We start from the raw sequence: 24,596 nt of genomic DNA, 5'->3' as shown, positions 1-24,596 counted from the left end.
GCACTCAGTAAGTGTGAAGCATATGCACAGAAAACATACTTCCATTTGTTTGTTTTTGGCAACTCCTTCCATGTGAATAAATCTCTGCTGTTTATGAAATATCCACATTACAGTAGTCATGAGCAGTCAATAATCATCCCGTTGCAATTCAAGCAGCATGAAGTTCCAGAACAGGCAAAACTAATGTATGGGTAATAGGTTAATAGGGATTTGCTTGAGAATGAAGGTGGGAACTTCCTGGGGTGATGGGAATATTCTGTATCTTGTGAGGGGTTTGGGTTGCACAAGTGATTGTGTTTGTCAAATCTCAGCAAAGGTTTGCTTCTAATTTGTGCATTTCATTGTGTATAAATTTGACATAAAAATCTGTAGAAAAAGTAATTGAACTTTAGGTAATAATATGCAAATTGAAATATATGTGAAGGGCAATTATTGATATATGTAACTTTTTAAAAGATTTATTTATTTATGCATACAAGAACTGGGGTACAGGCCAGAGGTGTGGAGGGGGTGAGAGGATTCACCAGAGTCAGAGTGGGGAACAGAACAGGCAGATTGACTGGAATACACTGCTGAGGGGAGCAGTGGGCGAGATGGGAGAGGTCTGCTGCACCATGTGGGTAGCTCCCTGGCTGGCCAGGGATCAAACTCATGCTACAGAGGCTTTGGATAGCTTCATAGTGCTGTGCTTAACCCCTTGCACCAGCAGGGAGGCCCCAATGTATATAACTTTGAAATGCTTGAAAACTAAGACTAATGGATGAAGACAGGAATGGAGAGAATAGATATTTGATAGAGTATTGTCAAATGTTAACTGTCGAGTTTAGTTGCTGGGTATGTATGTTTTTCATAAAATCTCTTAACTTTTGTATGTTTGACAATTTTTATAAGATAGCGAGTGAAAATATACCTGTGAAAACTAGTCTCTGAATAAAGCACTGGTCTCCAGGCTGTTCAAATGACTAGAATGCCTGTTTTTGAATCAACTCTTGAGTTTATGTAATGAAAAGACATGTTTTATTTACTAACACCAAATATGGGATGCTAATGCTCAGAGTTTGAGAAATTCACTACCTAGCCAATCAGGAAAGAGATTCTTTTTTCCCCCCAGAAAGGTCTAAATGAGGAAGGAAGAGGGAGACCACCCTGCTCAATTTGGAGTTAACCCTTAGGTGTGTGAAAAATTTTTTGAGTCCCTTCTAGTTTCCCTGGGGTTTGTCGTAGCATAATTGCTTGGAATTAGTGGAGTTGGTATTTCTGTTGCAACTGGCTTTATTATAGTCCAAACTTCTGTTTCCTTTTCCTAGGCATTTCCTGTTCAAACATGGATCTGGCTCCTCGGCTATCTTCAGTGCAGCCAGTCAGAACTACCCTCTGACCTCCAATACGGTGTACTCACCCCCACCCAGGCCACTTCCTCGAAGCACCTTTTCCAGACCTGCCTTTACCTTTAACAAACCTTACAGGTGCTGCAATTGGAAGTGCACAGCTTTGAGTGCCACAGCAATCACCGTGACTTTGGCTTTGTTACTAGCCTACGTGATTGGTAAGGCCTTTTCTTTCCATACCTTAATCACAGTCTTGTTCTGTTTGTGGACGGGGTGGGCAAGTTCTTTCTCAACCCTGGAACCTGCAAAGTTGAACCAAGGCTTGGTTGTTACACATAACAAATGGATTTCTAATTAGTTTTTGTTTTGCTTTTGGAGTTTTTTGATTTTTCACCTCCTAACCTTAAATACCACTGAGGAGAGGAAGGAATGCTCTTTGAGAAGAAATATTTATACTACTAACACAGTCTTATTGATTGCAATTACTGTAGTTAACCATTTTCCCTTCAATTAAAAGGTTGTTATGGTTTTCTCATTAGAATTCATAAGTACTAATCTACAATAGCTTCTTAAATTATAGTTAAACAGTAAAACTGCTACTGAATTTTCAGGTTGCTATTTCATTAAAGTAGTAGTTATTTGGAAGCTATCAGAAAATCCAGCACAATAATTTCTTTCAGAGAATTCAAAATTTTACACTGGGATTTTTTAAAAATGCATTATTTTTTGCATTAGGTAACTGGATGCAAAATCACATAGTTACTATGTTTGGGAATGTAAAGGAGAAATAGTAGTGAGGCACTCACGCAACTTACAAAAAATATTGTTGTTCTTGAGTCACCCTGATTAAAATCACCCTTACTTGATAGCAAATTGTATTGATTTTTCTGGATGGCATTTTATTTTGACTGAACATTAATTTCCTTGCTTGAGTGGCTCTGCAGTCTAAAATGTAAATTAACTTAAGAAACATGAATTTTGTGGAAGCGGTATTCCTAGAATGGATAGAATATCATAGTGGAAAAAAGTTCTATCCAGGTATATTACTAGTAGCTTCTTTTTAGGTTTAAACTGTTTTCCTAATGGAAGCAGAATTACCCACTAAGGTAGAATGAATAATATTCTGAAAAGTAGATAAAAAGGGATTTGGAAAAAAAAGGGATTTGAGCTTTCTCATAAATAATGACATAAATTTGAATGATTCTGATTTATTTGAAATGTGATAAGAAAGTTTACATAACTATATAGGAGTTACAGAACAGATGATGGTTAGTAAATAAATATATATATTTTGTAGGGAAATCACTGATAATGTCAACAGTAGAAGATCATAACCTGAATTGATGTTCATGATTATCTCATATTTTATCATGTAGTCTGAATATATTTGAACACTGCTTTTATTAAATATGGATAATATTACTGTATAATACAAAAAAGTATTTTGTCTCCAACATTCAGGATAACCCAACCTTTATATTTATTTGATTTGTAGTAATCTGTAATGAGAAATAATGCTGAAGCAATAGAAGTAGGGATGAAAAAGTACCATAATTAAACATGATTTTAATATGGAATCATCAAGTTTGAATACATGAAAGGTCTTTTAACATGTTCTTGTTCAAACATGAGACAAACTATTGTATGGATTATAATCTACTAACTTTCACCATATAGAGAAATGATTTTTTAGAGCCAAGATTTAACCCCTAGTATAAACAAATGCAGGTAATAGCAAGCTCTTTATTAACAGATGTATGCTATGTTGAAGCCTCTGCTTTTATTTAAGTTTATTATTTTTCCCATTCTTGTACCAAAAATTGTATCATATACTCTGGGAATTCTTTAATTGGGTTATTAATAATTTAATAAGTGAAATTAGAATATTTCAGTCATTTCAAGGATTGTCTTTTTATAGGGTAAACAATAACATAAATTTGACACAACATTGAGGCAATGTAACAATTATGAGCATGGATTTTTAGATCTCTGTCACTTATTAGGCTTGTTACAGTTGGTAAGTTATTTAACCTTTTAAGGCTTCCATTTTTTTTTTGATACACTTTTCCTCTGTTCCTTTATTTTTTATTTTAGTTCTTTCAAGAATAGAAATATAATTGCCAATCTTATGATCAGAAGAAATAAATATTTTTTTATTAAATTTATTTTCCTTACATCATTGTTCAATTTTGTACAGTATTTGATTTCTCCCCTCAGGTGTAGTCCCCGTAGCTCTCCCACCACCATAGCAGCCATGATACAGCACCATAGTCCCTTGTGCTCTTCCCTCTCCTGTTTTGGCCCCCCTCCCTCCCCTTCCCTTACTGTATGCCTCAGATCTATGGTCAACTTGCAAGTTTTGTCTTTTTCCTGACACTTTGTTTGGTTTAAAATCACCCTTACTTGATAGCAAATCATAATGAATTTCTAAGTGAAACAATCTGATAATTTATCTTTCTTCTTCTGACTTATTTCACTGAGCATAATCTCTTCCAGCTCCATCCGTGTTGCCACAAATGGTGTAAGTTTATTTCTTTTGTTCATGCAATAGAAGTATATACCACATCTTGATCCATTCATCTGTTTTAGGGCTTTTGGGTTGTTTCCATATCTTGGTTATTGTAAATAGTACTGCAATAAACATAGGAGTGCATATTTCCTTTTGAATTAGTGTTTTGTGTTTTTTGGGTAGGTACCTAGGAGTGGAATCACTAGATCACATGGTAGAACCATTTTCAGTGTTTTGAGGAACCTCCAGACAGCTTTCCATAGTGGCTGAACCAGTTTGCACTTCCACCAGCAGTGTAGAAGAGTTCCTTTTTTTCCACATCCTCGCCAGCATTTGTTGTTTCTAGTTTTTGTAGTATGGACCATTCTCACAGGTGTGAGATGGTATCTCACTGTGGTTTTGATTTGCATTTCCCTGATAATAACTGATGTTGAATATTTTTTTCATATTCCTGTTGCTTGAGGCCTCTATTCCTTCATCTGTAAAGTCGTTCTAAAGCAGGACCTACAACATAGGGTTGTTATGAGAATTAAATGAGTTAATATAACAAAAGAACTTGAAATAGTACCTAACACATAGTAAGTATACTGTAAGTGTTACATATTATTAAATACCATAGCTATTTTTATTATTCACTATTAAAATTCACTCATTCTCAGAATTACCCATCTTGTCCATGGTTTATTATAGCACCAGGAACTGTGGCTAGTACATAGCAGCCCTGTTGGTAAAAGTTTGTTGAGAAAACTGAATTATGCTTAACACTTTATTTGTTTGGCTCTTTTAAATCTCACAGCAACCCTTATGGGTAGTTCTTGATGTGAAATATATTTTCTAAATGAGGAAACTTACTCACAGCAGCAGAGGACAGAGGTTGCATTGAGCTAAGATACCACATCCCTTAGAAGTGGGGATCCTTAGCTTTGAGCCAGAACAGCCAGACTCCAGCACATGCTCTTAAGCACCATACCTTGCTACCCTCTAGCTCTCAGTAAACTTTGTAGCTCATTTCCTTCTTGCTCTACAAAAATAACTCCACACATTTTTTCTTAATAAATTGCAAATTAGATTAGATTTACCGTGTCATCCACTGCAATAGTGAGTGCAATGACAATTTGTTGATTGGTAAGAGATATATATTGAAATTGTTTACTGTGTGATTTTCAAACATCAGGCTAAATGCTGGTACCATAGGTTGAAGTGGTTCAAAATGAGGAGATGTTAGTTCTGTCATGAACTGAACATTATGTGACTTTGGATAAATCACTTGAAATCTTTTCCTTGATTTTCCCCATCTGTGCCATATTGCTGACCACCTCAGGAGGGTAGAGTAAGAATTCATAAATAAGCATTCAGGTGAAAGATGTCACATAAGAACTGTAATATACAAGATGATTTTTAAATGGCTTTCTGTGGTTGAAATAAAAAAGTATTGTATTTCAAAATATGAAACCATTTCACTCTCAACTCTTGCTGAGTCTGTAAGAATCGTCGTTTTTTTTTTTTTTCAATCCCCCTTTGCCGTTGCTGTATAACCCAAGTAAAATCTTTCACTGAAACTATTTACTGCTTCTGTTTCCCGTGCAAATTCCTTTCTGCTATTTCATTTTCCTCTATTATCCATTATACATAACCTTTAGATACTAATGGCTGTATGCTGTGCTGCCCTCAATCCACTAGGGGAAATCACATCAATATCATTGGGACATCAATAGATGTTCTGTGCATTATGGCTCTGTAAGTGGTCATTGGAAGGCAGTGGAAATCCAGCACGTGAAAAGCCAGACCAGGTTGTTCAGACAACCAGCCCCATCCCCACACCTATACACTATACCTTTTGGGTCAGCAAGAGAATAATTCCTTGGAATAAGTTTTGAGGTCATAAAATTTGGTGAAGGGAGGCATGGAAAGATACTGATTATATGAAGATATCATAGAATGGCTATTGTCATCTTTTCCCCATAAATCTGTAATATTTTCCATCTGAATCAAAAAATATGTCCTTATGCTTCATCCTCTCTGATATTCTGGCATCTGTGATGTATCAGTGCCAGTCAGAAGCACATTTGCTTGAATTTACAAATAAGCCATATGAAGTAGTAGTCAGGAAGACGGATGACCATATGCAAGGCATCAAGAGAAGGCGAGGTTAAGGTACTTCATCAATGGTTGTGAAGGGCACAAACACGGCTTCTCTGGTAATCTTTGATGTTTTGATCAAGTTTTCCCACAGTCAGCAGTTTGTATAAGAGGCAATAGAAACTCATAGGCAATAGATGCTCACAAGAATACATTGTGCCTGGGGTCAAATGGGATGTTGCATTGAATGAGTTGGGGAGTAGGGATTTCTGGTTCTCAAATCCAGTATCATCAGTTAATGACATCGATGTTCCTTGTCATTTGCTGTGAAATTGTTAGTGATTCATACCACCTTCAGGGTATGCAGGTAGTCTTCAAACTCTACAGATGAAATCATTTCAGTCGATAAATCTCCTTGCTATGATACAGTACAGAAAGTTGGCCAGAGCAGATATTATCAGTATAGAATTAGGAGAGGTAAAAGTATTGTGCCCAATGCTTTGATGAAAAGTTTAGGGATGAAACTATTCAAGAGGGCAGAGTGCATTCTTCACCTTGTTCTCTGCACCAGAATTGAGTAACACTGATTTTAGTGCTTTCTTCTACTTCCTTATACTAGTCCAAATTGTCCTATTGTCTAGGCTGTTATTTTAGTGGAGTTAGAGAGTGCTGAAAATGATAGCACAAGAGAAGTGTAGTATGTTCATGTTCCTGTCTTACAAAGAAAGTGCAACTATCTCACAATAAAGGCAAGAAATAAAATAGAACTCGGCAAATTTTGATTTTCAAAAATTCAAGAATCTTTGTTTTTTTTTTTTTTTTAATGGAGAGGATAGAAATGAAACTTTTCCCCCTACTATTTTTTTAAGATTTATTTATTTATTTATTTGTTTGTTTGTTTGTTTATTTATTTATTTAATGCAAGCACTGGGTACAGTCAGAAGCGCGAGAGGGTGAGAGAATTCACCAGAACCAGAGCGGGGAACAGAGCAGGCAGAAGGACTGAAGTACACTGCTGAGGGGAGCAGCGGGCGGTCTGCGCGCCATGTGGGACCCTCCTCCGGTGGCCGGGGAGCAGCCAGGGATCGAACTGGTGCTGCAGAGGCTGCGGGCAGCTTAGCAACCCAGCGTTCAACCGCTGCACCACCCGGGAGGCCCTATTAAATCTAAATATTCAGTGCCCCCTCACAAAAAGCTTAACAAATGTCAGAGAAACATGCTTACCTAAGCCCGTCTATCTCATTAATGTTCCTGTGCCTCAATTTCTTTATCTCTATTATGGGAATGTTGATGATGCCTTCTTCATGGGTTTTCTTTTTAATGAAATGAAATGAATCGCTTAAAACACTAAGAACATTGCTTAGCAGATCTAAATAAAAATTAATTATTATTATTAGTGGAGCAGGATTATTAATTTGAGCTGAGTAGAATGAGCATGTAATTTATCTTAACAACTTTGTTTCCCTTCTTCTCAAGTCATCAAAAACAATTTTTCAGAGCCTCAACATATATTTCACAAATGTCCTCCAATGGGTTTGTTGTTTCTTTCTGCCTGGTCTAAAATATCTGTAACCTTGCCTTCATTTTGCTAAATTCCCTTTTCCTTAGTGTTTTCACCTTTCAGATGGTTTTGTATCTCTATCTGGAGGCCAGATCTGAGTTGAAACACATTTTCATTAAAATGCATTATAGCTTATAATATTCAAGAAATGAATCAACATAAAATGCTAAAATGATTTTAATTTGTCTTATAGACCATTATCAGTTCCTTTTATGTCATGTTTAATACTTTCTACTGCTTTCATTTCACTGTTGTGGGCCCATTCATGATAATGATGGCAGGTTTTACGTTAACTTACACTTTGCCTCCTACCAATGAATCTACCAGCTTTCTGGCTCTCTCTCTGAACAGGGACCTGAGAAATGGTGATAATAAGTTCAGACTAATTATAAATCTGCCCTCCATGCATTTATCAGAACTCTTATTTAAAAAAGATTTATATTTTCATCCTGCACCACCTTTTGGTGTAATATGTTCCATAACTTTTATCCCCACTATGTTAAGTGGCCCTGTTACCTGTCATAAAGTATAAATTTAATCCATATTAAACATACTAAAATAACAGGAAGAACCTGTCTCACATACAACTAATTTGCAAAACCATAGTTAGTACATATTTCTGAGAATGAAGACATTTTAATGAAAGGTAAACACTGTACATATTTCTTTCTTGGAACTCTGGCCTGCTGTGGATTTAAGATATAGAATAAGAAAGATAATTTCTTGAGCAATGAGTAGTGGATACTAAGTATATGTCTTGCAACCTAGGATTACTTTGTTGTCTCAAGGAGAGGCATCCCCTCTAAGTATGTCCCAATACAGCACTTTATTAGCCCAAGTAGGGAAATAAAAATATGACTTTATGAAATAGATAAACATACACTGGAAGACACAATAAAAGAGAACTGGACAACATGTTAGGAGTTTCGGAGTTTTTCATGCTTAAGACATTTTAGAACAGCAAAAATCAAATCTTGCAAATTCAGAAAAAAATCTCTTAAGAAATCTCTTATTTCTAAGTAAATATTATGAATTCTCTTACATAAAGGAGACATTTCACTATTGTTTAAATTAGTTCATCCACATCCAAATTTTATATATATCTGTACATATACTATATACATAGATATGTCATATTATTATTTTTAGCCTCACATTGCATAAGACTAAATTAGAGCAATGTCTTTGAAACAGATGGCAAGTTAACCCATTTAAAACTTCAGAATGTGACTGAATCTTCGTATGTAACAGTCAGAGTTGGGGGGCCAGTATCACCAATAAAATATCTGATTCATCACAGTCAAAACTAGGAGGTGTTATCTTGCAGGGTAGAGATGCATTCATTTGGGCTTTATAAATATTCCTTTTACATAGAGATGTAAATGCATAATATGTTTTATTCAATACAAATATATTGGAAAACCTGAAGAAGCAAAAATGGAGGCTATGGGAGCATGGCAGGAAATGAAGCTTGTAAGCAGGTGCAGGTCATGAAAAGCATTATAAGCCATAGTAAGGAGCCCCAAATTTATTCCACCAGCAAATGGGGGATTTTTTTTGTTTTTTCACTAGGGCAAGATATTTATTTGTTCAGATTTACATTCAGAATAATGACTTTAATGGCAGTAGGTAAGATGGAATTGGGAGGCAGGATGATAGGGGGTTGTAAAATCCAAGTTGTGAAGACAAATTAGGAGACTGTAATAGTAATCCAGGTGAGTGATAGTGTGAGAATAAACTTCTGGGAATGGAGAAGTAGAAGATGGATTCAAGAAGTGTTCATATGATAATGCATACTTGACTTAGTGACTGATAAGACATGGCAGGAGATAGAAGAGCTGTTGTCTGGCTTATGGACTGGACAGTTGGTGATGTTGTTAGCCAAAATAGAATATAGATGGAAAAGGTTTAAAGGTGAAAGTAAGCACACAGGTCAAAATATCTTGTATATTATTAAATATACCTACCTTTAAGAACACCAAAATCATGGGTTTAGAAAGAGGAAGAGATTGAAGATTAGAACTCTGGGCCATACATACTAATATTCAAGAAGGTTGAGGACAGTCTGCTAAGCATACTAAGGAACATCAAGAAAGGGTAGAAGAAAACCTCTAGATGGTGGCGATAGAATACTGAGTTGTTCTTAATATTTGGTCTGGGGACAACTAGGGACCCATGACCTGTCAGAGTCCACAAAGTAAAACTATTTTCATAATACCACAGAGATGCTTTTTTATCTGTCTCACTATAATTGTCTCATGAGTATGTACTTATGTTTTCCAGAGACTACATAATAAGTGCTATTACAGTAGATTGCATGCAAAAGCAGACATGAGAATCCAGCTGTCTTCTATTAAGCCAGACAGTAACACAATTTTCAGAGGTGTAAAGCAATGCTACTCTTCTCAGCAATTTTTTTGGTTTGTATAATGTAATTATTCGTCAAATACCTGTTACTTAAGCTAAAATGTAATGGTTAGCTGTTATTCAAGAAATTAAAAAATACTTATAAAAGTCATCATTATTAATTTTAATTAGATATAGATATAAGCTACATCAACAAAATGTAGGACACTTTGGTGTCCTCAGTAATTTCTAAAATCATAAATAAGTTCTGTGAGTAAAATTTTTGTAAAGAACTGAGTTAGGGAGAACAAATACATAGAGTGTTTCACTGTTTATTATTTGTATCAAAGTGGAGTCTTGCAGGACAAATGCCCCAAGAAGACAAAAGGGATAAGTATAGTTTTTTATTACAACGTTTTCAAAGTTATCATCAAAAGATCAAAGTTAGTAGGGAAAGAAAATAGGGGGAAGAAAGTTAATGGCATGGGAGGCAGATGCAAGTATCTAAGAATGTTGATGATATGTTAGGAGAGTTATGATTATGCATTAGCTAAATAGCTAGGATGAGATGATCAGAGGGTAGTATATCAAAATTTTAAATTTCAGGCTAAGTGTACAAAAATGTGATTCTCCTTTATATTTGGACCTAATTAAGGAATGAAGAACTCCTTCCAGATGAATCATTTGCTCAGGAAAGGCTACATTCATGGTTTGGTATCAAATATAATCCTACAAGGCAGTCTTCCTTCCTAGGTAGACTGACAAGACCAGTATGGATTTTCAAGAACACCTTCCTTTGGCTCCTGTGGGATCCTGTTGATCCCTATGGAGTAAAAATGAACAAATGAAGAGGGATCAAGATGATCCACTGTTATTTTCTGCTGATCAGTTCCTCATAGCATTGCCAATCTATTTAATGTAGACCTTACATAACATGGTGTAGTTAACCCCGAGATTAATTGCTTACCATAAAAGTTTCTAAAGGCTCCACTCACAAATGTCTGATTTTCAGATTGAAAATGGCAATAGGAAATCCTTAACAGGAAGAAAAAAAACCTCTTAATTCCATTTCATTTCTTTCATAAAGTGAATTTTGTGTCCTTATCAAGTGATCAGAAGCCAAAGGGTAGTATATGCACATAGAACATAGGAACATAGGGGCTGTTGAACATTCAGATAAACTACCTGTGGCTCTGATCAAAAATGAATACAAGTATGAATTTGACAATAGACAATCTCTGCTATTCTACCACTTGGTACAGAGAGGCAATATTTACATTTTTGTATTCATAAGTTTCACCAAATCAACTAGCTCCATGTTGTAGACTACCTTATTTAAATCTTAATACAGTTTTTTACTTTTTCACTGAAGAACCTAGATTCCCTTTGATCTTGAACTTTAATTTTGATCAAAGATAGATGTTAAATATGGCAAATAACAATACCTCATAATGTTTAATGCATCTCATATCTCCAAATACTTTGCAGAGTTAACTAATAAAATCATAGAATTAAATGAAAATAATTTCAGAGAGAGTAGATATCAGATTTTGGATTTTACCAATAACAAGCACCCAAGCTAATACTAGTTGCACAATGTATAAAAAATAGATATGGCAATTATCAGCAAATTAAGAGCAAGTATTGCTCTTTGAAAGAAAGCAATTGTGCTTTGAAAGAAAGCAACGATTTTTTAAATGGAGTGGTTTTGTTAGATCTCCAGACAGAAAATCCTGATGAATCCAAATTATCCAAAGCTAACAGTTTATTTAGTAGTGTCCCCACTACCTAGCAGAGAATCAAAAGGTTTTCTAATATTTTTCCCCTTGGTGGTAGAATTATCCTCAGTCAGTCCATAAGTGATTAAAGGGTCAGATGTTTTTTGAATGTAGTTGAACTACTTGGTTTTTGGAGGGTGGAAATTTTTAAGAATATAAATGTGGGAAAATGTGTTAAAGTTTTGCACATGCTCTGTGCTATCACAGCACATTCTCAAGGATTATCATATAGAATATTGCAGGGATAGCACTAGTTAGGATTTACCAACATAGGAGGCTGTGGGAGTACTTGAAAGCCAGATGGTACAAATAGTTCCTTCTTTGTCATACCTAAAACACAGCCTGTTCCAAGACTGAACAAAACCCAAACAAACCATTAGTGTCTTTGGATTTTTGTTCCTGTCTGCTGTATGTTTCTGTTTGGTTTCCCTGACCAAATCCTTCCCCTGGATTAGTTGGTATAACTCTTTGTGCTAGATAATCAGTCTAGTCTTTCGAGTTAAATATTAAACATAGAGACAAGTGTGTCAACAGAAGGGGAAAAAAGCTAAATTTAAAAATAGTAAGGTCAATGGGCAGTCATTAGTAAATGCATTCAAAAATTATAAAATGAGGAATTTATGGTGCTGCGTGATAAGTATATATTTTATCCTTAAACAAAATATATTATTAGAGTACATAGCAAACTAAAGAATGTGGTCCTACTATTAAGGAAATTTATAGTGCCTTTTGTGATTTGAGTAAGGTGAAAGAAATAAAAATATTTATTTTATTTATTTTTTTAATAATAAATTTTATTTTTATATTCCCCATACAATTGCAACCCCCCCATTTTGACCCCAATCCCTCCCCTCCCGCCCCCCACCCCCCAAAAAGTGTCTCTGGTTCACAGTTTTTTGTTGATTTTGATTTTCACTTTCTTATAGTTATTCATTGTCCTGGTCCCTTATTTAAGTTTTCTAGATTCCTGCGATGAGTGAGACCATCCGGTATTTTTCTTTTTCTTTCTGGCTTATTTCGCTGAGCATGATCCCTTCCAGCACCATCCATGTTGCTGCAAATTGCATGTGTTTATCTTTTTTGAATGCTGAGTAATATTCCATGGTATATATGTACCACATCTTCTTGATCCAGTCATCTAAGAAATAAAAATATTTAAATTACAATCTCAGTCAGTAATATTTTTGTTAATGGACTCAGTCACTATTTCAACCTTTCAGCTCTGCTGTATTTCATTACCGAAGCCCACAGACTCAATCTCACTTTTTTCCCCTTTCCGAGTCCTGCCTTCCACTCAGAGATGAATTTTAAGAACAAACCAGGTTTTGCTTAGCACACATACAATTTGTTAAATGCTGTCAACTAATTTAAAAGCTTAAGTCTAAAGATTTTACCTAACATCTCTGAGTTTTGTAAAATTTCTAGTCTCTCTTGACATAGAAAGATCAGTCGTACCTAGACCTGCATTCACCCATTTGCACACATGTTTATTGAATATTTATATGCCAGGTGCCTTTCTAATGTTTTGAGTGACTAGAATAATATGACAAGCATTTACCACAGCTAAGAAGGGTCTGTTCCCAAAAGGTCTGTGAATACTCTCTAGTCCATCAGAGTGTCCATTTCACCCTCTTCATTCTTTCATGTTATCTGCCTTCCTTTTGGATAGCCATTCAAGCTTACAACCCATGGAAAAAGATAACTCATATTGAAATACAAAATGGCTGGGTCAAAGAAAATGTATTATGCCTCCCTAATATTATTTGCATTTTAACAGAAAACAAAGTCATAAGCAAAAATGCCAAATTCTTGTGCATTAATGTCATCACCTCCCTGTTCCAGACCCATGGAGGATATAAGTAATCAAAAGCAGCAAACATTCTTTCCTACAGAGTCTTGATTCTGCAAATAGTTTACTCAGGAGTGAAATATATTCGCTGACACTTCTTTTATCCAAAGATTGTGAATTTCCAATCATTAGAAGTTTAGGAGAAGGAATTAAGAAAAGGGCAGGAAAACACCTGAAAACACAACACAATCACCCTCTTTGTAAATGGGGCCTTGTTCAGAGTTACAAATGGTGACTTTAACCATTACCAACTATCTCACAGATTTACGAAATTGAACATAAAAGAACACTGGACAAGTAAAATTATAACACAGCCCTCATCATAAGACTCATCTGAAACAAATAGCCTGTGGATACTAGGTACGGAATGTTCAAGTGTTTGTGTTTGCATATGTATTATAGTATAAAAATAGGTAAGTTGATAATAAGGTTCAGACTTCCTATTGGCCCCTTAAATTCAAATCTTTCTACATCATCCTCCAAAACAAAATTCAAAACCAATAAGGAGAGCAAATAAAATCACACACAATACATTGCAGTATCATAACTAGAAGACAGAGAATTCTACACATGTCGATTCCATGTAAGTAGAGAAATAAATATCCAAATCAGGCAGAGCTAACTGTGTGTAGCCTATGCTGGAGCCAAGAGCCAAGGACCAAATAGAAAAGAAGATATGAGAGCTGAGACCTAGTAATTGCCGAACTGTTAAAACAAAACTTCCATTAAAAATATGCCCTACCCTTGGTGGACAGTTACTGAGAACAGATGTCAAATACAGCATTTGAGACCACTAGCTTGTGCTTGCTTTGGAAATGCATATACTAAAATTGAGATCACCAGCTACTGAAAATTGAAAGGAATGTGCTCAAACCACTCAGAACTGGAATTGGTAGTCTTGATAGGCACAACTGAAGGTGAGGGGGGCATTGATTCAGAGTACCCTCAGAGGCCTGATGGTGACATTAAAGGACACAAGAGAGAATTTCAGGAACTAATTGAAGTAAAATTGAATCACAAAATTATGAGATATACCAAATCCCCTATCCAAAAAGCATCATTGATTTTTAAAATTACACTTTAATAAGAACAAGAAACCCAATAACCTAAATAATGACCCAAACTCCAGACTTACCAGCATACTACTCTTACTGTTGATCCAGGAAAATAAAAATTTCAGAACATAAAAAAACAGATGACATCTATACAAAGCTTTATAGGATGAAAACAGAAAATAACCATAAATTATTTCAGTGAATGGAAACCCCTCCAAATAACTACTCTAAAGCAGAAGAAAACTGCAGCACACCTTCTTAACTTTAATTAAATCTTTAAACAAACATTTGAAGATACGAATAAAGATTCACATGATGAATTTTAAAAAATCAGAAAAGAAATATGCAAAAGGAGAATGTACAATGACAGTTAACTGAATTCAGGAAACACATTCAAGAGACAGACAAAACCATCTTAAATGGTGACCAAGACAGAAAAGATTTGAAAATATCTTGAGATGCAATGATGATGGACACTAGAATAGTGAAGATGAAATATAAAAGGAGAGAAATGAAAGGAAAATAAGGAAGTATTAAAAATATGAAAATAGTTTAAGAACATTATGGGAAAATATCAAGAGAAATAATAGTCTCTTTATAGAGGTCCCTGAAGGAGATAAGCTGGAGAAAACAGTAGGAACTTTATTTGAGAAATAATAACCAAGAATCTTCCTAACTTGGGAAAGAAAATAAACATCCTGATCCAAAAACCAAGAAGTATTCCAACAAAGGTCCAATTGTTTGTTTAAGATTTCTTGTTTCTTAATGTATACTTGTATTACAATCAACTTCCTTCTTAGTACTGCTTTTACTGCATCCCATGGGTTCTCATAACTTTTATCTTCATTTTCAAAGTCTCCAGGTATTTTTAAATTTCTGCTTTAGTTTCCTCATTGACTTGTGATATTTGAGAAGCATGTTGTTTAATCTCCATGTATTTTAGGTTTTTCCAGGTTTTTTTGGTGGTTGATTTCTAGTGTTATGATCAGAAAAAAAAATACTTGGTATGAGTCCAACCTTTGTTAGTTTATTAACACTCAATTTGTGTCCCAACATATGGTCTATCCTTGAGAATATTCCAGGTGCACTTGAGAAAAATGTAATTTCTGCTACATCTAGGTAGAATGTCCTATAAATGTGTATTAGCCCCATCTGCTATAACTTGTCATTTAAAGCTATTTTTTATTGTATTCACTGTCTTGTTGATCTGTCCATAGTTGTAAATGGGGTGTAAAAATCCTGTACTGTTATTGTGTTTTTGTCAGTGTCACTCCTTATTTTTATTAGTGGTTACTTTCTGTATTTTCAGGTTTCATCATTTGTTTCAAGTGTTAGGTCTTCTTTAAAGTCAATAATCATTATATAATGTCCATATTTGTATCTCATTACCTTTTTTAACTGAAAATTTATCTTATATAACTTCCTTTCTTAATTATCATTTGCTTGTAGGATTGCCTTCTAGTCTTACACTTTAAGCCTGTATTTATCCTTAGAGTGCATGTTTCCAATAGAAAAGTTAGATTTTGTTTTCTGATTCATTCAACCACTCTGTATGTTTGAATTGCTGAGTTCAAGCCATTTACATTTTAGGTAACACTGGAATATAAATATTTATTGATGTTTATTGAAATTTTGGGGTGTTTTTTATTGTTGTCTTTGCACTTCTCTTTTTTCTTATTTTCTTCTCTTCTGATTTAAAATCTTCCTTTTGTGTATATTTAAGTTCCCTTTCTAATTTCTTTTTTCTTTGAGGGAATTTTGTTCTTAAGCTCTCCTGAGGCTGATACATATGATTCTATACGTGTCACCTATTGAACAGATTGATCTCAAAGTTGTTCTGATGGTGCATATTTTACGCTCTTCCTTCCCCATATTGTATATTTTTGGTGCCTTACTTCTGCTAGGCAGAATTTCTTTTTAATTTTATGAGTCCCGATAGTATTTCTTGCAAGGCCAGTTTAGTGGCGATGAATTCTTTTAATTTTTGTTTGTCTGTAAAGCTCTTAATCTCTCCTTCCATTCTGAATGAAAATCTAGAAGGATAAAATTATTCTTCATTGGATATCCTTTTCTTTCAGAACTTTATCATTCCATTCCCTTCTGGCCTGAAAGTTTTCCATTGAGAAATCTGCAGATAATTTTGTAGAGGTTCCTGTATATAAAATTCTTTTTCCCTCTGGACACTTTTAGTATCCCTTACTTATCATTAGTTTTTAAAAGTTAAATTATAATATATCTTAGATTGAGTCTGCATTTATTTTGTTTTTTGGATTTTTGGATCAGGAAGGTCAAAGAATATAATTTCAAGCTGAAAAAGCAAATAAATGAAGTCAAGAAAAAGGGGCACTAAGAGCTTCATAAAAGTAAAGGAATAAAGGAGCCAAAAACACAAACTTTAAGTGCCAAAACAAAATTATAATAACCAAAGAAAGCAAACTACATAAAGAACATAATAAAATTAACAACTATTATAAACATAAAATAACATTAAAAAGTTGAGACCAAACATATGTTGCATTAATACATATAAATGGGTTTTAACATATCCAGGAAAAATATTTTTCAAAATAATTCACAAAGTAAAACCTAATTCTTTGCTGTTTACAAGAAACATACCTAAAATATATGACTCAGGAATAACTAAAAATTAAAGGCTAAACAAAGGGCTTACCAGGCAAATGGAAGCAGTAAGACCACAAGCCTTATAATCTTCACATCAGGCAAAGTAGATCTCAGGCCAAAAAACATTAAACACAACAAAAAAGTTACTTAAAAAAAAGCTATGCACAAATAACCCAACAACCAAGTGCCTATATAAAGCAGAAGCTATAAGAAATGCAAGGAAAAATAAACAAAACTACTACTCATAGGAAATTTCAACCCACAACTCACAGTTCAAAGCAAGTCACACGAACAGAAACTTGACCTACAGAAGATCTGAAAAAGCAAAATCACTAAGATACATCCTTTGATTTTGTATTAAAGTTAATACCCTGATAGAGAATATACCTGCTTTTCAAGTGCTTATGGGACGTTCACAAAATTTGGTGATATATTAGACCACAACAGGAATATCAGTGATATTCATAAAGTAGCAATAATACAAACATCATTCCCACAGCATCATGAAATGACACTAGAAATTAATAAGAAAATTTACAGCTCGGGGTGGATATGATGTGGTAATAACACCTGAAGGGGAGAGCTTCTAAAACACAAGCATTTCAGGCCTCCCTGGTGTTGCAGGGGTTAAAGACAGCACTATCAAGCTATCACCAGCTATTTGCAGCACCCATGGCACAGCAGACCCCTCCAGTCTCGCCCGCTGGTCCTCTCAGCAGTGTATTTCAGTAGGTCCGCCTGTTCTGCTCCCAACTCTGTCTCTGGTGAATCCCCTGACCCCACCCCCCCGCACCTCTGGCCTACACCCCAGTTCTTGTGGGCATAAATAAATAAATCTTTAAAAAAAGCCCACAAACACAAACATTATAATCCAATGTTACCTCAATAGAAACAAACAAGCCAGGTGATCCCAGGGAAAAAGACGAAAAAAGGAAATATACAAAACAGAAAATCGGGCCTCCCCGGTGGCGCAGCGGTTGAGCGCTGGGTTGCGAAGCTGCCCGCAGCCTCTGCAGCGCTGGTTCGATCCCCGGCTGCTCCCCGGCCACCGGAGGAGGGTCCCACATGGCGCGCAGACCTCTCCTGCCGCCCGCTGCTCCCCTCAGCAGTGTACTTCGGTCCTTCTGCCTGCTCTGCTCCCCGCTCTGGCTCTGGTGAATTCTCTCACCCTCCCGCGCTTCTGACTGTACCCAGTGCTTGTATAAATAAATAAATAAATCTTTAAAAAAAAAAAAACAGAAAATCCCTAGACATTTCAAAATTTAAACAGCCCTCATCTGAAAGGGGGAAATAAATAAAACTTAAAATTACAAAATTTCTCAGAAATGATAATGAGCACACCATATAGCAAAAGGTATGGGATGCAATTAAACCACTTATATGAGGAAATTCCCTATCAATAAAATTGAAAGAATGAAAACAAAGCTTAAAAGCAAGTAAATCAACTAAAAGCACAAGAACAGAAATAAGAATGATAAAGCAGAAATTAATGGGGTAGGAAATTGAAAAAATAATAGAAAAATAAAGTGATGTTTTAAAGCAAATAGGCAGATCACAAACAACCTTCAATCAGGGGAAAAGGAGAAAATATATACAAAATACAAAATGAGGGGAAATAACCATTGAAACAGAAAAGTTTTATAGAAGTGGTGAGTGGCTGCTCTGCATGAATTTCCTTCCTGGGGGTTGTATCATTTTGCACATCCATCAGCAGCATGTGAACTGGCCGAATCCCTATACTCCTATAGGTTAAAAAGAATATCTCTGTGTAGTTTTATTTTATTTTATATTTCTTTTATTATCAGGGAAATTGAATATCTTTTCATATGTTTAAGGATTTTTTTTTTTTTTGTGAACTCTGTGTGCATGTCATTTGTCCATTTTCCTATTGGATGTTGTTTTTTGGTTTTTTTTTTTTTTTTTTAAAGAACAGTATCTTTAAAAAAAAAAGATTGATTGATTGATTGATTGATTGATTGATTTAGTTAGTTAGTTAGTTAGTTATACAAGAACCAGGGTATAGGCCAGATCCCCGGGAGGGTGAGATGATTCACCAGAGACAGAGCGGGGAACAGAACAGCCAGACTGACGAAATACACTACTGAGGGGAGCAGCGGGTGAGACAGGAGAAGTCTGTCACGCCTTGTGGGACCGTCACCTGCCTGCCAGGATCAAACTGGCACTGTAGAGGCTGCAGACAGCTTCACAGTGCTGCGCTCAACCTCCTGAGCCACCAGGGGAGGCCCTCCTGTTGGATGTTTTGTTTTCTTTGTCTCCAATTTTCAGAGTTCTTTATGTTTTGGGAAAATTCACTCTTTTGAATACATAACTGTACACCCTCAGGAAAACATACTCTAGTGACAAAAACAAACTTGAACTTTATTTAGTAGCTTTGGTTCTAGTAGTGGTATTGATGTAGTAATTCTTATACCATTGCGTGTATCTTGTAAATTAATAACCCTAGCGATGTAAACATGGAATAGGGGAGAGGAAGCGCTCTGTGGTGTTGAATTAGAATTAGGAATTTCAATATGAACTCATTCTTTAAAACATACACATAGTATATACACATATGTGTGGGTATACACACACACTAACAAAGTTGAAGTAATAAAATTGGAAAATTATTTTCTGTGTATATATCTTTGTCTTCTTCTCCAAAAGGACTTCAAAATAATGACACTTCAGTTTGGTGATCATAAGTCCAAACTTTGGTTTCTAAATACACTTCCTACTAAAAACTCCTTGGAAATATGTTATAGGTCTATGGCAGAGAAAGTAAAAATGCAAAGTGAACTTGGAATATCCTGTCGAAAAATGCAAGAAAATATTCAGTCATGTCAAAACCACACAGAAGTCAATTTGAAGGGGTTCCCACTGGCCAGATTTGAACATGAGAAGAACAAAGATAGTGGATTATACATTGAATACCAACAATAACAGCAGCAAGGAATCTGTGAGTCTATTGTAATACTGTAAAAAAAAGACAAAGTAGACAATTTCTAGAAATAGACATAAGTTATATTTTAACTCAGCTCCATCTCCTTTATGTAAAGTCATAGTATCTTTCAAATTAGAGAGTATTTCTAATTTACACATTAGAAAACTGACACTCAAAGAAGTTAAGCAGCTTACCTCAATCCACGCAGCTAGTTTTGTAAAAACCATCGCTCTTGAGATCTGTCTGACTTTTCAAAAAAGAACCTATGCCCTGACATTACACTAAACAGCCTTTTATAAAAAATGAGCTCATATAATAAAACTGCTACATGAACATCTTTCTCTATTCTTTGTTTTTTTCTACATTATTTTTAATGGTAGCATCATTCTCTGTTGTATATAGTCATTAATTAAATCAATCACAATTTTTGTACATTTATGTACTTTTCAGTATCTTGCCATTTTATGCATTATGTTGAATATCGTTATTTTTAGATATATTCAAATCTTTTTCTCAGTTTAAATTTCTAAATATGGACCAAAATGTTTAAAAAGCATTTCCAACACTTTGGATATGTACTGCCAATTTGGCGAAACGTTTTGCAATAATTTGCATTCCTACCGGCAGTATGCAAGAGTGCTCATTTCTCTGAAACTTTGCAAACTTTTGATATCAAAATTTGAAAAAAAGAGAAACATAGTTTTTATAAACAAAATGTTATTTATGGATTTAGAATTTTTGGATATTAATGATTTTAACAGTAAATTTAAAAGGATCAAAATTACAACTTTAAACCATAGTGGGGAAAGCTGATAGACTGCCATAGTCTAGTATCTTGGCAAGAAATTTTAGGAAATACTAAGAAAAATGTTAGTTCTATTTTCAAGAATTCTAGAATATTCAGTAAACTACTCACAGCCTACCGTTTTATTAAAGCAAAACTTGACTTTATTCCATTTTGTCTTTAATTTTTTTAATAAATTATTTGTTGTAGTACCATTGGTTTACATTGTTGGAAGTATAGGATCTCCCCCTTGTGTTATAGTCCCCTAGCATACCCATCACCATAGCACCCATAATCTTCTACCATACTCCATTGTGCTCTCCCCAGCCTGTTCTCATCCCTCCTTCTTCCCTCTCCCCTTCTGGCTACCTCAGTTCTATGGTCAACTTTCAAATCCTGGTTTTAAATTTTTTTTTGTCTGACCCTTTGGTTTCTCTATATTCCACATATAAGTGACACCATCCAATATTTATCTATCTTCTTCTGCCATTCTGGTTGCAACAAATGGCATAAGTTTATCTTTTTTTGATCACTGAGTAGTATTCCATTGTGTACATATACCATCTTTGATCCACTTATCTGTTTGGGGGCACTTAAGTTGTTTTCGTATCTTGGCTATTGAAAATTGTGCTGCTATAAACATGGGAATGGAAGTTTCCTTTTGAATTAGTGTTTTGTGTCCTTTGGCCAGATACCTAAGCGTGGGATTGCTGGGTCATATAGCCGACACATTTTTAGTCTTTTGAGAAACTTCCACACTGCTTTGCACAGTGTCTGAACCAGTCTACATCCCCACCAACTGTGGGAATACCCTTGCCAGCACTTGTTTCTGGTCTTTTTGCTATCAATCAGCCATTCTCATGGGGATGAGCTGATAGCTCATTGTGGTTTTGATTTGCATTTTCCTGATAATAGGTGGTGATAAGCATTTTTTCAGGTGCCTGTTGGCCATCTGTAGGTCTTCTTTGCAGAAATGCCCATTTAGCTCCTCTGCCCAGTTTTTGGATTTGGCTGTGTGTTTCCTTTTTTGTTGAATTGCATAAATTCTTTGTAGATTTTTGATATGAGCCCCTTGTCAGATGTATGATATGCAAATATCTTCTCCCATTTGGTAGGGTGACTTTTTGTTTTAATCATAGTTTCAATGTGCAGAAGGTTTTCAGTTTGAAGCAGTCCCAATTGTTCATACTCCCTTGTATGATTTAAGTTACATGTGATCCAGTAATCTAACAAAATAATAAAAGTGCCCATGTAAAAGTGTCATTCTACTCTATTTTGAATTGATGGAGGTTTTCTCTAGAGCTTCCAGTTCTCTCATGCACTTACCTGAAATGGATGTATGAAATTAGTTTAAATATTAAGTCTGTAGGCAAAGAACAGAGTTTTACCCTATGCAAAAGCAACTATTTAGCATAAAAATGTAACCTGTAGTATTGGCCTCATTGTCCCCAATATTCCAGCCAAATTGCTTCACTACAAACTATCAATAGAAGAAATGGATCACATGCTCTTGGTCCTGAATAAGAGAGAAGTTAGTCTCTGTGTGCCCCCAGGGCAAATTACTTTCTCTTGCTTTTAGTTTCCTTTCTATAAAATGGGGTGACTCGATCAAATGATTTGTCTATAGCCTTTTCTTTTTCCAAAATAAGCTTTTAATTTTAGAACATTTATTGATTTTACAGAAAAGTTGCAAAGGTGGTGCAGAGCAGTCTGATGTACTCCTCATCCAGTTTCTGTTATTATTAGCATCCCATATCACCTTGGTACATTGTCAGAACCAAGAGTCCAACACTGATAATTATTATTAAATGAACTTGACATTAAATTCAGATTCCACCAGTTTTTCCCCAGTGTCCTTTTTCTTTTCTAGGATCCCATCCAGTAAAGGTTATTACATTGTTTCATGTCTCCCTAACCTCATCTAGTATGTGACAGTTTCCTAAATGATCTAGACAGTTGTGAGTAAACCTGGTCAATTTTTTTTTTTTTTTTTTTTACCAAATGTCCCTCAATTTGAGTTTTGCCAATGTTCTCATGTTTAGTCTAGGATTATGGGTTTGGGGGAAGATGACCGAGAGATGTCATTATCAAACCAAGAATACATGCTATCATGTACATGTGATCACTGGTAACAGTAACCTTGATCATTCTCGAAGGTAGTGTTTTACCAGGTTTCTCCACTGTAAAGTTACTCCCTCCCTCTTTTACAATCTCTACTGGTCTGTGGTCTTTCTGAGTTTTAACATAACATGATTATATTAAATTATGGACACAGATCAGCTTGCTAGAGTTGAATCCATCACCCAGGAATGCATACTGGGTGATTTAGCTGAAAAGTTTCTTAGGACCCATTTCATACTGTATGGCTATGTGAGAATTCTTAGTTATATTTCATAAAAATGAGATTCTAACTGCTTTCTGCTGACCTTTGTGGAAAGTGCACTCTACCAAGAAATAATGGCACCTTTCCAAATCTTAGGGATGCTCTAATTTCTAGAAACCTTTTAACAAAAGAACCCCAAATCTACAAATTCTAAACCACTATGACCATGGTGATGGAGAAAAGGAGATGTGCAGTGTGGGGGAGGGGTATTAATGGGAGTGAAGAAAGTAATGAATGTTTACTGTAATTGCTCAAGCATTTGAAATTAGAAATTTAGATGAGAATTTTTTTTTTATTCTGCTATGTAGCTCTCTCCAGAAAACCACAATTACACAAACCTCTTCTAGTATAGGAGAACATAGTTGCACTGGGCAAACAACTGTCTCTCTGCATTTCTCCACTTCCAACATGCTTTTAGAAGAGCTAGCTTAAGGGCGAATTAACCAGGCTTCATCAAAATGGCTAACATTTATTGTGTATTTATTAAGTGCCAGAGATTTCATGATGATGGTATATGAGGCACAATGATTATGTAACTTGCCCAAGGTCTAACTAACTGCGACAGAGTTGGGATTTTTAAAAAGGCACTTGGCTCCGGAGCATCTTCTCTTGACCACCACATGACACTTGCCTCCTTTTAGGTAGATTGTAAGCTTTAAGAGGGCAAGGATTTTCCCATCAAAGTAGGTATCCTCAGCACCTAGACACTGTCTAATACAGGATAACCAGCCAATAAATCACTATTGAGAGAAAGAAGGCTTAAGGATCCTGATTATGAATCAATCCAAATCATTGGTGACTCTTCCAGACGAACCCTGTCATGATGCCACCTCCAAAAAAACCCAGAACAAACTGGATCATGATAATCCCATCCACTGCATTTGGGGATCAGATCTTCATCTGATCAGATCTTCTAAGGTACCTGAGAAGGTCCAGAATAATCAGCTAGAGTATTATCCCACTCATTTATTTCCCATCTTCCATACCTCATATAAACCCCATATCCTCATATAAGCCCTGTTCTTGAATGCTAACTGTGAATAATCAGGTAATGGAAAGAGTTTTAAAATTTCAAAATCTTAGAGTTTGCAGAACACATACACATATCTATGGCCCTGATGCCATGATGCTATATCAGAAAAGTGAGTTTCAAAGCATCAGCTACTAGGAATTGAAGATATAAACCAGTGAATACATTTCCATTTTTAAAATTTAAATACATACAGGAAAAATAGGTAAGAAGAGGAGAGAGTTTCTGTGTATATTTCTTGCTTTCCATACTCATTAGTTTTATTTGGATCATTTTGAAAGAATCTGACTGTTATTAACAGTAAGCACTCAAACCAGGAAATAGGGTAAGA

At 35.3% G+C, this 24,596-nt stretch overlaps 1 protein-coding gene across 3 annotated transcripts in view; it reads left to right on the top strand.

Moving 5' to 3' along the window:
* Positions 1 to 24,596, top strand: part of TENM1 (teneurin transmembrane protein 1) — a gene marked incomplete at both ends in the record, with an annotated part of 529,505 nt that overhangs the window by 223,401 nt on the left and 281,508 nt on the right. For all 3 annotated transcript variants that reach the window (XM_084259136.1, XM_084259137.1, XM_084259135.1), the window contains one exon: positions 1,308 to 1,546. In XM_084259136.1, the coding sequence (XP_084115262.1) occupies positions 1,308 to 1,546 (239 nt within the window). The remainder of the gene's footprint in view (positions 1 to 1,307; positions 1,547 to 24,596) is intronic.

Source organism: Talpa europaea (assembly GCF_964194135.1).
Source record: "Talpa europaea genome assembly, chromosome: X".
In the NCBI taxonomy this organism is placed as follows: domain Eukaryota; kingdom Metazoa; phylum Chordata; class Mammalia; order Eulipotyphla; family Talpidae; genus Talpa; species Talpa europaea.
This window is presented reverse-complemented; position numbering and strand designations above follow the sequence as displayed.